The sequence below is a fragment of the Vespa crabro genome, chromosome 15 (assembly GCF_910589235.1).
Source record: "Vespa crabro chromosome 15, iyVesCrab1.2, whole genome shotgun sequence".
Lineage (NCBI taxonomy): Eukaryota > Metazoa > Arthropoda > Insecta > Hymenoptera > Vespidae > Vespa > Vespa crabro.
This window is the reverse complement of record NC_060969.1, coordinates 2,753,115-2,768,654: the sequence shown is the minus strand read 5'-3', so window position 1 is coordinate 2,768,654 and position 15,540 is coordinate 2,753,115. Positions and strand designations below refer to the sequence as shown.

The 15,540-nt window shown below is 30.7% G+C and overlaps 1 protein-coding gene across 8 annotated transcripts in view; it reads left to right on the top strand.

Annotated features, from left to right (window-relative positions):
* The window catches only part of LOC124429648 (protein bicaudal C), a 60,236-nt gene that overhangs the window by 26,590 nt on the left and 18,106 nt on the right, over positions 1-15,540 (top strand). For 6 of the 8 annotated variants that reach the window (XM_046975211.1, XM_046975212.1, XM_046975210.1 and 3 more), the window contains 2 exons: positions 715-758; positions 15,080-15,149. In XM_046975211.1, coding sequence (XP_046831167.1) covers positions 715-758; positions 15,080-15,149 — 114 coding nt within the window. Of the gene's footprint in view, positions 1-714; positions 759-13,667; positions 13,953-14,100; positions 14,705-15,079; positions 15,150-15,540 lie in introns of those variants that run through there. The other 2 variants (XM_046975213.1, XM_046975214.1) reach the window with 2 other exon arrangements.

Here is a 15,540-nt window from a genome sequence, read left to right as displayed (position 1 = left end):
TACATAGATATATAGAGATAAAGAGAGAGAGAGAGAGAGAGAGAGAGAGAGAGAGGGAGAGAGAGAGAGAAATGGATAGATAGATAGAACTTTGTATATCTGGCAATTGAGATTTAAATAGACTACAGTGATGTTTATAAACCGGATTATAGGAACCGTCAGAGCTTACGATTATTGTTTTCGTACTTAGCTTGTCCCAAACCTGACAGAAATAAACAGACATTGATTTTCAAAACTGGAATGAAACACTTCCGACAATAATTTATATATATATATATATATATATATATATATATATATACATATATTTATTAGAGAAATAAAATCTCGTCTTATTCCATCTATCTTTTCTCTTTTACTTACTTAGTTATATTTACCGAACGTTTTTTTCTTTTCTTTTTTTCCTCCTCTTTCTTTTTAATTGTTACTTTGTTTTTCTTTTATGGTTTTTTTTTTCTTTCTTTTTTCTTTTTGTTTTCTTTTTTTCTCTTATTTTTTGTTCTTTTTTTTTTCTTTTTCTTCTTCTTCTTCGTCTTTTTTTTTTTTCTTCTTCTTTCTCGTTATTAAATTTTCTCTTGGCAATGTCCATTGTACGGGGGATGCGGATAAAACACCATATATATATATATATATATATATATATATATATATACGTCATTGTAAATATTGAAAATATTGAACGGTGTATCTGACGTGTATTTTTTATTTTTGCAGGTGACAATGATATGCCGAAAGCAGCGGATACGTTTTTTCACAGTGTAAGTAAAAATATTATCCTTTTTTGTCTCCTTTCCTTTCTCTCTCTTCCTTCTTTTTTATTTTTTTTATTTCTTTTTTTTTTTTTTTCAAGCGGAAATACTTTTTCTTTATGATATAATCAGGTTTAGATCGATGAATAATATTTAATATTAATTTACGATTCGATACGTACGAGAGTAAATCGTTGCAATTATATTTGAGGTTGCAATTATACATCGTAAAGTTAATTTTTTTTATTTTTCCTTTTTTTTTTTTTATTCTTTTTTTTTTTATTCTTTTTTTATAAATGGTAACGATCGATACGACGAGATATATTCATATTGATCACGTACGACATCGATAAATCCATCAAACTTTTTTGCGTATAGTAAAGCGTGTTAATTAAGATACCTTTTGAGAGTTATTTAAAAAAAAAAAAAAAAAAAAAAAAAAAAAAAAAAAAAAAAACATTCGAATGATTTTCGCACTTTGAAGTGTCCTAATAGAAATGGAGATAGATAGATAAAGAACATTTGAAAAGTGATAGATCGATGTAAAATCGTTCACCTCGAATTTCATCGAGTAGTCGATCAGTCGTTTATATTCGTGTAAAGTGATCGCTTTTACCTATCTATCGGATATTATCAAACTATCGATCACGAAAAGCTCTATAGATCCGATACTTTAGATGACGAATAGAGATAGCACGTTCTATTGACGTAACGCCTTTCTCTTTCTCCGACTCTCTTGAAACATAAATTTTTGCTTCTTGCGATTCATTTCCTTTTTCTTTTTCTTTCTTTTTTGTTTCTTATATATATATATAACAAGCTGTGATATCATTTCTTTCTTTCTTTCTTTCTTTCTTTTTTTTTTTTTTGTAATCAATTACTATGTAACAAATTTGTTGATATGATTTTTTTCGTTGAATAATATTAATTACATGACAAACACAGCTGATCTCATTTGGATAAATGAATAAATTGATATAAAAGGAAAGAAATCGAATGGAGGAGACTTGAATTCGTATTTAAATAATAATTCTTCTTCTTTTTCTTTTTTTTTTTTTTTTTTTTTGTTTCTTCTTCTTCTCTTTCCTTTGTTCTTTGTTTCTTTTTAATTTAATTTTAATTTCCATTTAGTTTTCATCGATCTTCATAAAGAAATCGTTCTTTGTTTTACTCGTGCCACGGATCAAGTCCCGAAGCAATAGAAACGCACGTGCAGATGCGATTACTAAAGAGATCGTGAGCCCTCGCGCGTGTTCCTACTATCTCTGATTCGATCGGATTGTTGCAGTTTGGTGTCGACATAGTTTAACGGTATAGTCATCTCAATAATCCCCATGATAGAGAGAGAGAGAGAGAGAGAGAGAGAGAGAGAAAGAGAGAGAGAGGAGATGCACATAGAGAAATCATAGTTAGATATAATATAATTATTTTAGATAAAATCATTTATATTGCACTTTACATAAATATAATAATGGATTGTAGGAAATAAAATGGTTACAAAATTTTTTCTTCGAACTCATTGGATACAACAATTTATATCGTTTTTTGTACGGAAGAAAAAAAAAAAAAAAAAAAGAAAATGTAAATCGATATCAATTCGAAACAATTGAGTTTGACCAGGCATTTGCCAGGATTGGGATTTGGGATTTGGGGAAGGGGAAAAAAATGAAAATTTCGATTTAGAAAGACGCGATTAAAATTCTTCTAAAAGTCAAGAGAGCGTAACAGAAACTGTCTCTGACCTTGCGATTATGCGAGAACTAAGAAGGCTATTTTTGTATATTTGTTCTCCCAACCACGAACGCCGATAATTCCCAAGCTCGGCTACGAATCGCTCTTGGCTTTCTCGTCGATAAAAGCAAAGACCGTCGTCTCTCTCGATCGTTTCCACGCTTCGCAAGAATCACGTGTATATAGATACAAAAGCATAAGTTAAAGAGACGATTCAAGATGTCAGAGGAATTCGATCGAGTGATAAAAAAAAATAGTTTTCGGAATGTTCAGATTGTGTATTTAAATTAGTTTTTGCATCAGTTCGATTTGACAATTTTCTTTTTTTTTTTTTCTTTGTTTCTTTCTTGTTTATTCTTTTTATTTTCTTCTTTCTCTTCTCTTCTCTCTCTTTTTTTTTTCTTTTTTTTTTTTTTTTTTTTTTTTATTATTATTATTCATTTCTTCGCTAATTCACTCTTTGCATATCGTGAATTTATTTGAAGTTTTCACTTTCACGTTAATTATCTCTTTTCGTTAACTTTCTGTTCATTTTTAATTTAATTTATTTTCATTAGATATACATCTACTTACGTTTATTCGTTTTATCTTTCTCTAATACTTTGCACTTATATCAGATTATCTCGACATAATAAATCGTCCTCTCTTTTCTCTCTCTCTCTCTCTCTCTCTCTCTCTCTCTCTCTCTCTCTTTCTCTTTCTTTTTCTTTTAATATTTCCATATATTTCATTCGTTTAGATCTTTCTTTACTTATTTCAATATCCCATAATGAAGTCCTTAACGTTAATATGTGCACATGAACGTATCACCAGCTCTCATAAATATTTCTTGCCACCCTCGCGCATCGTACAAAAATATTTTCCCGGCGTAGCTGCGTTCTATTCTTCGACAAAATATTTATCCATTAGGTATATTCTTTACTCTTCCCCCTTGTGGACGTAGTAAAGTAACGTAATCGGTAGAGATTACGTAACAAGAATATTTGCATTCGTTAAATCGTACGATCCTTTTTCATTTTTCTTTTCTTCGTTTATTTATTTATTTATTTATTTATTTTTTTCTTTTTCTTTTTCTTTTTTTTTTTTTTTTTTTTTTTTTTTTTTTTTTTTTTTTTGAAAATTTACAAAATACATCATTCAATTTCGTTCGAGTTTGTTTCGATAGAAAAATCGTTCAATGAATCAGATTGAACAATTTTTTTTGTAAATATATCAAATGAACAAGCATTTACATATTTTAAGAATCATTTCGAAATTTGCATCATAAAAAAAAGAAAAAAAGAAATAGTAAAAGAAAGAAAAAGAAAAGCAGAAAAATTGAAACGAGTTGAAAGTTAGTCCAATGAATTGGATAGAAGCTAATTTTAAATCTTCGATGACAAAGTGGATTTATTAGTTAAAAAGAGACATCCGTAGTTTTAATGAATAAAAGAAAAAGCACGTGCCATTACCTTCGTTAACGTAAGCTCGAACGCATTGAATCTAACAATAAGACATAGAAAATGAATCGTTGTTAGCCGTTCACCGACAAGTTCGAAGGCAATGTTTGCGCTTATCCTTATCGTTGGTGCGTTGCGCAAAAGGGGCCCTGGAAATACACTGCTCGATTATTTATAGAGCGACTTTACTCGATTCCATTGCAACATACATATGCAACGACGGTACCACTCTTGTACGCTTTTAAACTAACTTTTACCGCGTCTTTTACCAAGGAATACCGCTTATCAAGCGTATAATATAGCTTTAGTAATATTAGTTAGTAATATTAGTCTATCCAATAGTGTTTCTAATGAAAATCTCGAACGTTTATAATTGCGTTGGTGGATTTGTCGATGTGATATCTTTTCCCCGTTAAAACTTGATGACACTACCATAAAACGAGATTTCCTCTCTTTCTTTCTCTTTAAGAGAGCGTGTCTGTTCCATTCTATAAATTTCAGAACTGTGATCAAAATTTATGACATTCGAGGTGTAATCGGAATTAGGTGACACGAAGGAGAGAAAGTGGTGATATTTATATACTGATGTGATCATAAATAATGATTGTCAAATTGATTTCTCTTAAAAAAAAAAAGAAAGAAAGAAAGAAAGAAAGAAAGAAAAAAAAAAAGAAAAAAGAATTTATTTTATATTTGACATCGTATTTAAGGATCGTATGGCATAATTCAAGCTTAATAATACAATGACCTGTCACATTTTCAATGACATTCTATCAAATCTCTCCTATTGATTTTATAAATGATATCGTTCGAAATGAAGACGAAAATTAGATCTCTTTTTTTTTTTTTTTGTTTCTTTCTTTCTTTCTTCCTTTCATTTTTACTTTTTTATTTTTTTTATCTTTTTTTTTTTTTTAATCTCTTCGTTTTATTTCAATAAATATGATAGATACGACGATAGTTTGATTAATCTTATCTCTAATATATTTTTCTAGATAAATTAAGGATATAGGTCGATCGTATAATCAGTGATATTAACTTTCTGATATATATTGCAATTTCTATATGTTTATTCGAAGATATTAACAGACACATTAATTTCTCTCTCTCTCTCTCTCTCTCTCTCTCTCTCTCTCTCTCTCTCTCTCTCTCTCTCTCTATCTCTCTCTCCTTTCCCTTTTATCTCTTACTCCCTTACTCTTGCAATACAGTATTTTAAGACTTTGTTCCGTAAGCTCTCCTCATAGACATCTCTCGAGTTCGATTTCAATTTCAAGCTTATTTCCATTATGTAATCATTTCGTTACACGGCGATACCGATAAGGTGATATACGCTGATATAGCTGACGCATTAAAATAATATATGTATACACGCGCGTACACACACACACACACACACACACACACACACACACACACATGTATATATATATATATCACCGAATAGCACGATCTCTAACTTTCACCACAATTTCTCGTTGTGCTAGTAATATCATTTTTTTTATTTTCTTCTTTTTTCATTTTTTGATTTTATTTTATCGTAGTTCTTTCTATCTTTCTTTTTCCTTTTTTTTTCTTTTTTTTAATTTTTTTATTTTTTTCTTGTAAATCGTCAAATTAAAAAATCAAACTATACATACTCGAGCGTGTACATGTATGTATACGTATAAAGATATTTACAAATATAAATACATGTGTCATTTCGTTACAATGATTTACATGTACTCAAGGCTACGTAATGAGGACTTGTGTCATCTTGATATGTTTTTTGCAGTATTTTTCCACTGCATAACTCGACTTTGGCATATGGCCAGATGATATCGAAGGAGACCTGGAAAGATTCGGACCTGCTCTTTGAACGGTATTAATTTAAATCCGTTTAAAGAGATTCCGGATAAATAATATTTCTTTTACTTCACGATCGAGACGAATTTTCTTTTGTAACTTTATATATATATATATACTTATTTATTTATTTATTTTTTTGATTCGATCGAAATTCCTACGAAAAAATAAATGCAACGAAGACGAATCGATCAGTATAGTTATATATATATATATCAAAAACAATATACGTGACTTGGATTACCTTCGACGAATTTATAAATATGCTATTTATACTGATAAAAAGTGTATGTACATATATATGCTGCAAGATACGAATAACGAATACGTTGATATTTTTTTCAAAACTAATTCTTGATACCAGTGGAGTATATTAATCGTACACGAAGCACTTGTGCACATCATTTTATTAATCTACACGTATTATATTTCTCTATGATATTTTAGGATTTATCTATTTTTTCTGTTTTCTTTTCTCTTTTTTCTTTTTTTTTTTTTTTTTTTTTCCGTTACGTTCAGACACTTAATTATTTCTTTTTATTTTTTATCGAAATCGAATAAATCAATCGAACTCTTCTTTAAGTTCATCGATTACTTTTTATTTATTTATTTATTTATTTATTTATTTATTTATTTATTTATTTATTTATTATTATTATCGTTATTATTAATTTCTTAATTTTATTTATTTCTTTTTTATTTTTGACCCTAAAGCAATGTTTATGCTGTTTTACGTTATATATGCGGATTGATAGATAAGAATAATTCGATTTTATTAGTTTTTATTAATATTCGATATCTAAGTCCCGCTGTTAAAATGTAAATACTAAATAAGTTTAAGGTAGTTTTCCAAGATAAGATAAAGTTACGTGAAAGGAAGAAAACTTTCTGCTCTCACGTTTAGCGAGGGAAACGAAGTGTAACTTCAAAAGCGTACCGCTTTAACGAGCTAATATGATTTTCATTGAAGAGGAAGATGTGTCAGACGAGTGCCTACTTTCGACGCCCAAAAATTGTAGGCGCTTGATATAACGCAAACATTATTTTATTTTGTTTAACGAACCGCTAGAAAAAAAAAGAAAAAGAAAAAAACAGAAAAAGAAAAAAGATTCGGTAAATTATGCATCTTCCATAATCGAAAATAAGAAAAAATTCTATTAAAAAAGATCGTCGAGGTGAATCGAAATATCGATGTGTATATTGTTTGTTATTAAAATTTAATTTTTTTATTTTTTTTTATTTCTTTTTATTTAATTTTTTTTTTTTTTTTTTTTTTTTTTTTTATTTTTTCCATATAACATAAAAAGATGATCGAAGGATCGAATTGACTATATGTTAACTAATCGGTGTTAAAAAAGAAAAACAAAAAAAAAAAAAAAAGCAACGAGAAAAGTATGATTAAAAATTCGATATTTAATTCAAATAATTCTAATAAATGATAAAGATTTCATTTTTGATTCGGTAGATCGCTATCGTTGATATTATTAATGATTTATTATAATTTGTATCGATTGAAAGGATAGAAAAATGTGATAACTAAACCCGCGAAAGAAATATTCTCCATTGGAAGATTTTCGATTGATTTAGTATATAAGCGAATCGTCAAAAAGACCTTCTTCGATCTTAACCAATCGTAACTCTTTCGTTACGATGCAAAGGTTAGATCAGGTCTGTTTAACATAATCCAATATTAATTAGCTGGACAGACAGAGAAAAGTATATCGACGTGTATCGATCATTCGTATATACAAAATAAAACTCATTATTTTTTATATACGAATTCAATCGAATGAATATACCACGCGTATATTCGCATTCGCATTCGCATTCGCATTACATTGAAAATGCTGATGTAATCGTCGATTCGTTTTGCCGTACAATATTACTATTTCGAGTGACTGTATAAATTTTCTTTTTGCCTTTTCTCTTTTCTTCTTTTTCTCTTTTTTTTTTTTTCTTTTTGTTTTTTCCTTTTTTTCCCCCTTTTTTTTTGGCCTGATATTTCTAAAGTCGACAGGATATAGTTGCTATTTTGTACATACATACACGTGTACGTACGTACATATGTATATACATATCATACGAGAGTTAATTATTATGAAAGTGGTTCAAAGTAATATATTTTTCGTTTCGGGAGATATTTTGACGTTTCAGTTTGAATTATATTTATATATTTATATATATGTATATATATATATATTTCTTTTTTTCCTTATATTATAATCTATAAACACGGAAAAAAAAAATAAATATGTATATTTATTATAGCGAGAAAATAATTCTTATCGTGTGATATTTATGATTTTATAAATGGCTCGTGACAAAATATGTTATTTAATATCTGAAATAAATATGGATCATATTTGTAATCATCGGCTGGATGCGTGTATACGCATACAATGATAAATGATGCGATTTAAATCGATCGAAAAAAAGTTTCTTTCTTTTTCTTCCTTCTTTATTTCTTTTTCTTTTCTTCTTTCATTTCTTCCTTCTTTTTCTTCATTATTATCGTAGATAATTGCTAATGAATTGTTATAAATCAATGAGGAATAAAAATTGTTTGAAAATTTATCTCATCGATATCATATTCGATAACGTATGTGTCGTAAAATATTATCGACGAAATCAATTTAGAAGACTGTACTTGATTGCATAATCTGCGACGTTTCTTCGATTGCACACCTTCGACCTTTGACACCTCGCACTTATTGGTTCAAAAAATTTTATAATTCTTACCTCAATCATTTTTAAAGTATTAGTGCTAGTACTATGGAATTAATCACAATATCCATCGTCGAATTTAATTATTCTTTATGTTTAGATCATTATGCATACGTACTTTCAATTATAATGTATAAGTGGCAATTATTCATGGATTATTTTAATGACCGATAAATTTTGAAAGGTACCATTTGAAAAATAATTATTTATTACCTATGTCAAAAAAGTGAATTTCTCCGTTCGATTTTATTGATTCTTTTTTTTTTTTGTTTTGAACCTTTTTTTTCTTTTTTCTTTTTTTCGTACACTTCCCTTCCCATGTTTCTTTTTTCAAATGAAATTTAGCCGAGAGACAGGCAGCAAGTCGAAGTTCGACGATACATTTTAAATTGCACAACACCGTCGTCGATATCTCCTTGTCGAGTTTATCAAGAGTGTAACTTCTCCCTCTTCCTCTTCTCCCTCTATTCCTCTTTCTCGCAAAAGCATATAACGACTTCGTTTGTCCATTCCGTCACCGAATTTATCGCGCGATAAATTACGAGAGAATTCAAGTGCGACTTGACGTGAATGCAGAAAAAGAAAGAGAGGGGAGAGAGAGAGAGAGAGAGAGAGAGGAGAGAGGGAGAGAGAATAATAATAATAATAATAATAATAAAAAAAAAAAAAAAGAAGTTGTAGCGATACGATCAGTTTGTTTCACTGACGCAACAACGTTCATCGTTCGATTTCTGTATATTTCCAACAAAATTTCCGTGCCGTAAAACCGATGAAGAAACATGCCTTTATAAAACATTTTTATTTCTTCTCTGTTCTAAACTTAACGTTAAGGGGGAAGAGAAAAAAAAAGAAAGAAAGAAAGAAGAAAAAGTAAAGAAATGTATTTTGCGAAGAGATATACGTTTTAGAAATAATACTTGTCATTTTTCTTTTTTTTTTTTAAATGCCAAAACAGAAAGAAAAGTGAATAATTTTAAATCAATAAATTGTAAAAGGAGAAGAAGGAGAAGGAGAAGGAGAAGGAGAAGGAAAATGACATCATTTTGATAAGAAAGAGAGAGAAAGAAGAGAGAGAGAGAGAGAGAGAGAGAGAGAGAGAGAGGAAATTTCTATGTCGAGGCGACATTGATAACACTTGTTGTCCTTGAAAAGTTTTCTCATCATCAAAACAAGATTGTTTGGCTTCCATCGAACCCAACGAGCACATTGGAGTTTCTATAAGATTTTAACACTACGAATATATAGTTCCATAAATACATAGATATGTATGTACGTACGTACGTATCTATAAACTCAGAGCTTTTCGTAGAATACGTATTGTAATTTTAACTGAAGAGTAACACTGAACCTCGAGCTTGACTTCGAGTCTGTCTCTCTCTCTCTTTCTCTCTCTGTTTTGTTGCGTCTACCATGCTAGTCGACATTTTCATTTTCGGACTTTAAATAGCCAGAGGGACAGAAAGAGAAAGAGAGAGGGAGAGAGAGAGAGAGAGAGAAAGGTCTGCCTCCTGCATTGCCTGCCTTGTTTAACTGACTGACTAGAAAAATGGAGAGAAAGAGAGAGAGAGAGAGAGAGAGAGAGAGAGAGAGAGAGAGAGAGAAACAGAAAGGGAGGAAGCAAGAAAGAAGAAAGAAACAAGAAGATGATTTAAAACGTTTGAAGAATGCGGAGGAAGGACTGTAAAATCAATTCTTCGGATATTTCCCAAAGACATTTTTAACATAGAAATGTCTCTTTTCTTTTTCTTTATCCGTCTCTGTCTCTCTCTTTTTTTCTCTTTCTTCATCTATGTATCTACCAATCTATCTATTTATCCATTTATTTTCTCTAGTTTATAACTGTCTCTTTCTTGGTTATGAATGACGTTTCGAGAAACTTTCACGTTTGTTCTTGAAAAACGGGATATTTGCGATGGTGTACGGCAATGCAGGTAAAACGAGGTTAGTCGAGGTAATAACCGAGAAACGGAGAAAAGCAAACGGAGGAGAAAGAAAGAAAGAAAGAGAGTAAAATTTACTTCCGTGGTCGGAACTCGGTATATATATATATATATATATATATATATATATATATATATATATATATATATAGAGAGAGAGAGAGAGAGAGAGAGAGAGAAGAAAAGCAGAAGAAAAAAAAAGGAAGAAGGAAAAAGAAAAGTAATAAAAAAAAAAAAAAAGAAAAAAGAGAACGACAACGATAACAATAATAAAAAGAACGAACGAAAAAAAAGAAAAAAAAAGACAACAAACGAATGATAAAGAAAGATATAAACGAAGAAAAGGAAAAAGATATATATATATATATAGAGAGAGAGAAAGAGAGAGAGAGAAAGAAAAAGAAAATGAAAAATAGAAAAATGTTTTGTTCGGGGTGGAAAGTAATTAAAACGAACTAAATATAAAAGCCGTCCGACAACTTTTACAACAGAAATCAAATTAGAGAACGCGAAGTTGGAGTATTGGGGAAAGGATTAGGTTGATGTAAAGAGTTAAAAGAGAGAGAGAGAGAGAGAGAGAAATCCTCGAACAAACAAAATAAAAAACAAAAAGAAAAAAGAATAAGGAAGAAAGTAGGAGAATAAAAGGATATTTTTCTTTTTTTTTTTTTTTCTTTTTTCTTTTTTTTTTTTTTTCTTTTTTATCAGATTACTATCGATATATTTTTTAATAAGATAAATATAAATCTACGTTCGAATAAACTTGGTTATTTTTTTCACATCGTTACAAACGCGGGATTCGGTAAAAGCGAACATGGTGGAAGTTATTTTCGTGAAGTAGGGTAAAGTGGATCACACCGTTGAGCATCGAAGTATTATTGGATGGTCCCCTTTCTCATGGACGTTTCACAAGGTGCGTTCTACGAACTTTTCCTTTGCGTGCACGAACTTCTTTCATAGTACGCTAGACTGATTACCTCGGCTCGTGGACAAATTTAAGAAATATCTCCAAATTATATAACTTATTTATTAGATATACGAAATTACGTAACATTTAAGACACACATGTGTCTGTGTGTGTGTTTGTGCGTGCGTGCGTATATGTGTACGTGTATACGAAGGATGAGGGAAGGGTGGTGGGAGGGTTAGGTGCGAGAAATTTCGTTTCGTAACGTTACAAATTTTTAATGCATTCTTACAAATAAATTTTACAATTCGTTGAAATTTGAAGTTTAGACGTACGTTGAGGAAAAAAAAAAAAAAAAAAAGAAAAGAAAAAAGAAAGAAAGAAATTATGGTCTATACATTAGTTCAAAGGGATTAAATTATTCTGAACGTTTAAATTATTTGCGATCAAATCAATTTTATTCCCTTATTATATATAACAGCTGTTGTTCTCATCCTTACGACGAAGTGAAAACGTTTTCCTTTTCTCTCTCTCTCTTTTTCTCTCTCTCTCTCTCTCTCTCTCTCTCTCTCTCTTTTTTTTTTTTGTACAATTTCTATTCTCTCTTTCTCGTGGTTATTCGTTCAGTGAAAAGAAAAGAAAAAAAGAAAAAAAGAAAAAAGAAAGAGAAAAAAAAAAGAGACAAGAAAATGCGGAAAGCCGGGCCGAACAGATTAGGAATCTAAATAAAAGTGGAATTTTCTAAACGAGTCACGAGGTGGCCGGCTCGTGGGACTCCTGTAAGTCTTAACGACTGACTCCCTTAAATTCTTGTTATGCGTTGGGGTCGACAACCCGATTGCTTGATACGCGGAAGTCGACGTTAATAACCTTGATGTAATCGTATCCGCGAGTACTTTCCTCGCGGTGAAAACACACTTTTTTTTTCTTCTTTTTTTTTTTTTTTTTTTTTTTGATACGTTTCATTCCTTTCGTCATTTTGATTTATTTACGCCTTTCGCATTGAACATCGCCATCAACCAATGTAGATTTCCTAATGCTATGGACAAATAAGAACTCAGTTCTTCCACGTTTTATCGTGAAAGATAAATAATTTTGATAGCATGTGTTACGTTTTTTCAAATTATAATTGATTTAGGATTTATTTGAGGAATCGTGGAAAATAAGAGATGAGATTAATAATCTCTCTCTCTCTCTCTCTCTCTCTCTCTCTCTCTCTCTCTCTCTCTCTCTCTTTCTCTGTTTTAATCATGTTCGATATTAAAATTCGCATCGTTTCGAGAAATCGTTCGTTTCTTCACTAGACGATCATTTATAAGAAACTTTGTCTTTTTCCGAACGATATGAATATTTAATATCGTCGAATATTTAATATCGAAGATAGAGATATTGAAAAAACATACACATACACACACAAACACACACACATGACATTCTATTTAAAATTCTATATAATAGCGAAATTATGAATTCTTTCCCATTCAAAAATTTCTTATCCAATATCAATGAAATAAGACGTAATCTCTTAAACGATAATAGCGATCAAAAAGGAAAAAAAAAAAAAAAAACAAAAAAAAGAAAAAAACAGGAAAAAGAAGAAAGAAAAACAAAATACACAATTGCAACATTTTGTCTTGTCGAATGTCTAGATTCGTATAATTTCGTATAATTTGTAAATTTAATTTCAAAAAAGAGATATAAAAACGATCGATCGCCGACACAACAATAACAACAATAACAACAACACACGAAATATCTAATTAATATAAAGCATTATCGTAATAAAGATAGAATATCTGAACGGATTAAGAGTCTTATGAATGATTTGCAATAAAAGAATGCGAAGGACGACGAGATTTGTATTTCCGAGGATGATTTTCGGAATAGATCAAAGGTAGCTTAGACGTCTGGTACCCTTATTCTAACCTGTTCAAGGTCAATAGACCTTTACATATGGTATTACAAAATCTGTTTGAAACGTTAAACAGACAGACGATTGGTTTTATCAATGTGACAATTTTCTCGTATTATTTGAAATAGTAAATCATGTTTAGGAATCTCTTTAGGATGTCGAAGAATGGTTAAACTTTGATATCACGGCTCTTATTCTCTGGGATCGTTCGAGAGAGAAAGAGAGAGAGAGAGAGAGAGAGCTTCGTATTGCGCGCTTCGATGAAGTGAAGTGGAAGACAGAAACAGAGACAGAGATATATATATATATATATAGAGAGAGAGAGAGAGAGAGAAAGAAAGGTGAGGGTGGGTGGTGGGGAGCTTGAATCGGCTCGAGTGGGAGACGGTGAGTTTGCCAAGCCGTTATATTATCTGCTGTTAGTCAGTCAGTCGTGCCAGCGAGCCGGTCGCGTTAAAATCGTAACCGAGAAAGTATACGTGCAACATTGTGTGAAAGGTAGATTCGAAAACCGCCGGTTATAGCGATCGGTTGGTTATCGTTTCTCCCATATTTAATTAACGTATATAAAGTTTATTAAAACGAGTGAGAACATTGATTGATCGAAACTCAATGGGAGAAGAAAAAAAAAAAAAGAAAAAAAAGTGTATAATATTATAGTGTTATCGTGAATTGATTTGTTCTTTTTTTCACGCACATATATTTGTATGACAAACTTCTCGTTGAATTTAATAGAATAAATTCATTTTCTAATCGATTAAGTAAAAGTTTGTATTATATATATATATATATATTAATTAATATATATATATATATATATATATATATATATATATATATATTAATTAATTAAGTGATTATTTCAATTGCACTGTTCGATATAAAAACCAATCGTAGTTTTAACGGAGCTCAGAAAAGATTCGAGTTTTTCGAGTCGTCAAGGCACGTTTTTAAGAGTTGGCGATGTCCTGCGGTGATCCACCGCTGCGGTGAAAGTAAAAGCCGGTGCGCGTTGCTGCTGCTGCTGCGGTGTTCGTTTTAGTCGCACGTCGCCCTCTTTGCCGAGGTGTCTCGTTATCGTTATCGTGAAAGTTGCGACGAGGTCGCAACGTGTCGTTGTCCCCCCCCTCCACCACCCTCTTCGCCCACCCACCCTCTCTCTCTCTCTCTCTCTCTTTCTCTCTTACTCCAATCCCAATCTAATCCAACAGGACGAGAAAGGATCTTATTAGTGTTTGAGGATAAGCCATTTTATTTCCTTCTCTCACTTTCCTTCTTTCTCTTTTTTCTCTCTCTCTCTCTCTCTCTCTCTCTCTTTTCTTTCTTTCTCTTTTTCTTTCTGACTCATAAGAGAACGTTTTATCCTTTCTTTTCCTCACCCACATCTTCGTGAGTTTAATATACTACAGGCCGTAGAGCGGAGGACATCAGGGCCGTATAACCCGAAAATGACCGTGGTAATAATTCTAGAAATATTACATTATTGCATCATGATCATTCTCTCTACTTCACTACGTATCGATCGGTATCATATCTGATATCGGATTGATATCAATATTTTATTTGCACGTTATCGAAATTCAAAAGAAATTTTATATTCCGCAATTTCTTTTTCTTTTCCTTTTTTGTTTTTTTTTTTTTTCTTTTTCTTTTTCTTTCTTTCTTTCTTTTCTTTTATTCCTCCTTCTTATTTTATTTATTTATTTGTTTCATTCATATAACTCCTCGTTAATAATTCTGTCCATCGTTTATCTTTTTATGACGAACGATCGATTTTATTTTATTTTTGTTCTTTTTTTTCTTTTTTTTTTTTTTTTTTTTTTTTTTTTCAGGTTATGGAGGAAACGAATACCTTTGTAATGTGGCCGTCGCGTTTGAAGATCGGTGCAAAATCGAAAAAAGGTAAAGTTCGTTCAATCGAATTGAACTGTGTGTGTATATATATTTGTGAATTGAATTGTGTGTGTGTGTATATGTGTGTATATATATGTATATATGTACATATGTATATATATATATATATATACGTTTCTTTTAAAAATATGTAAACTTTCGATCAGATTACTTTTGATAGTTATCGCAAAGCGGAAAAGTTGTATCGAATATATGTGGAAAAATTCGAACGACCGTCAAGAGAAACGGACACGGTCTCGTTCGCCTTAGTTTTACATGGTCCTTATATAATCAAACCGGAAGGAAATTAATAAAATTATGCTTGAGCAGCGCGAATATACTGCGACTCATAAGTATCGTAAAATGGATTCTAATACTGTTTGTTTTTGTGATGCTCGAT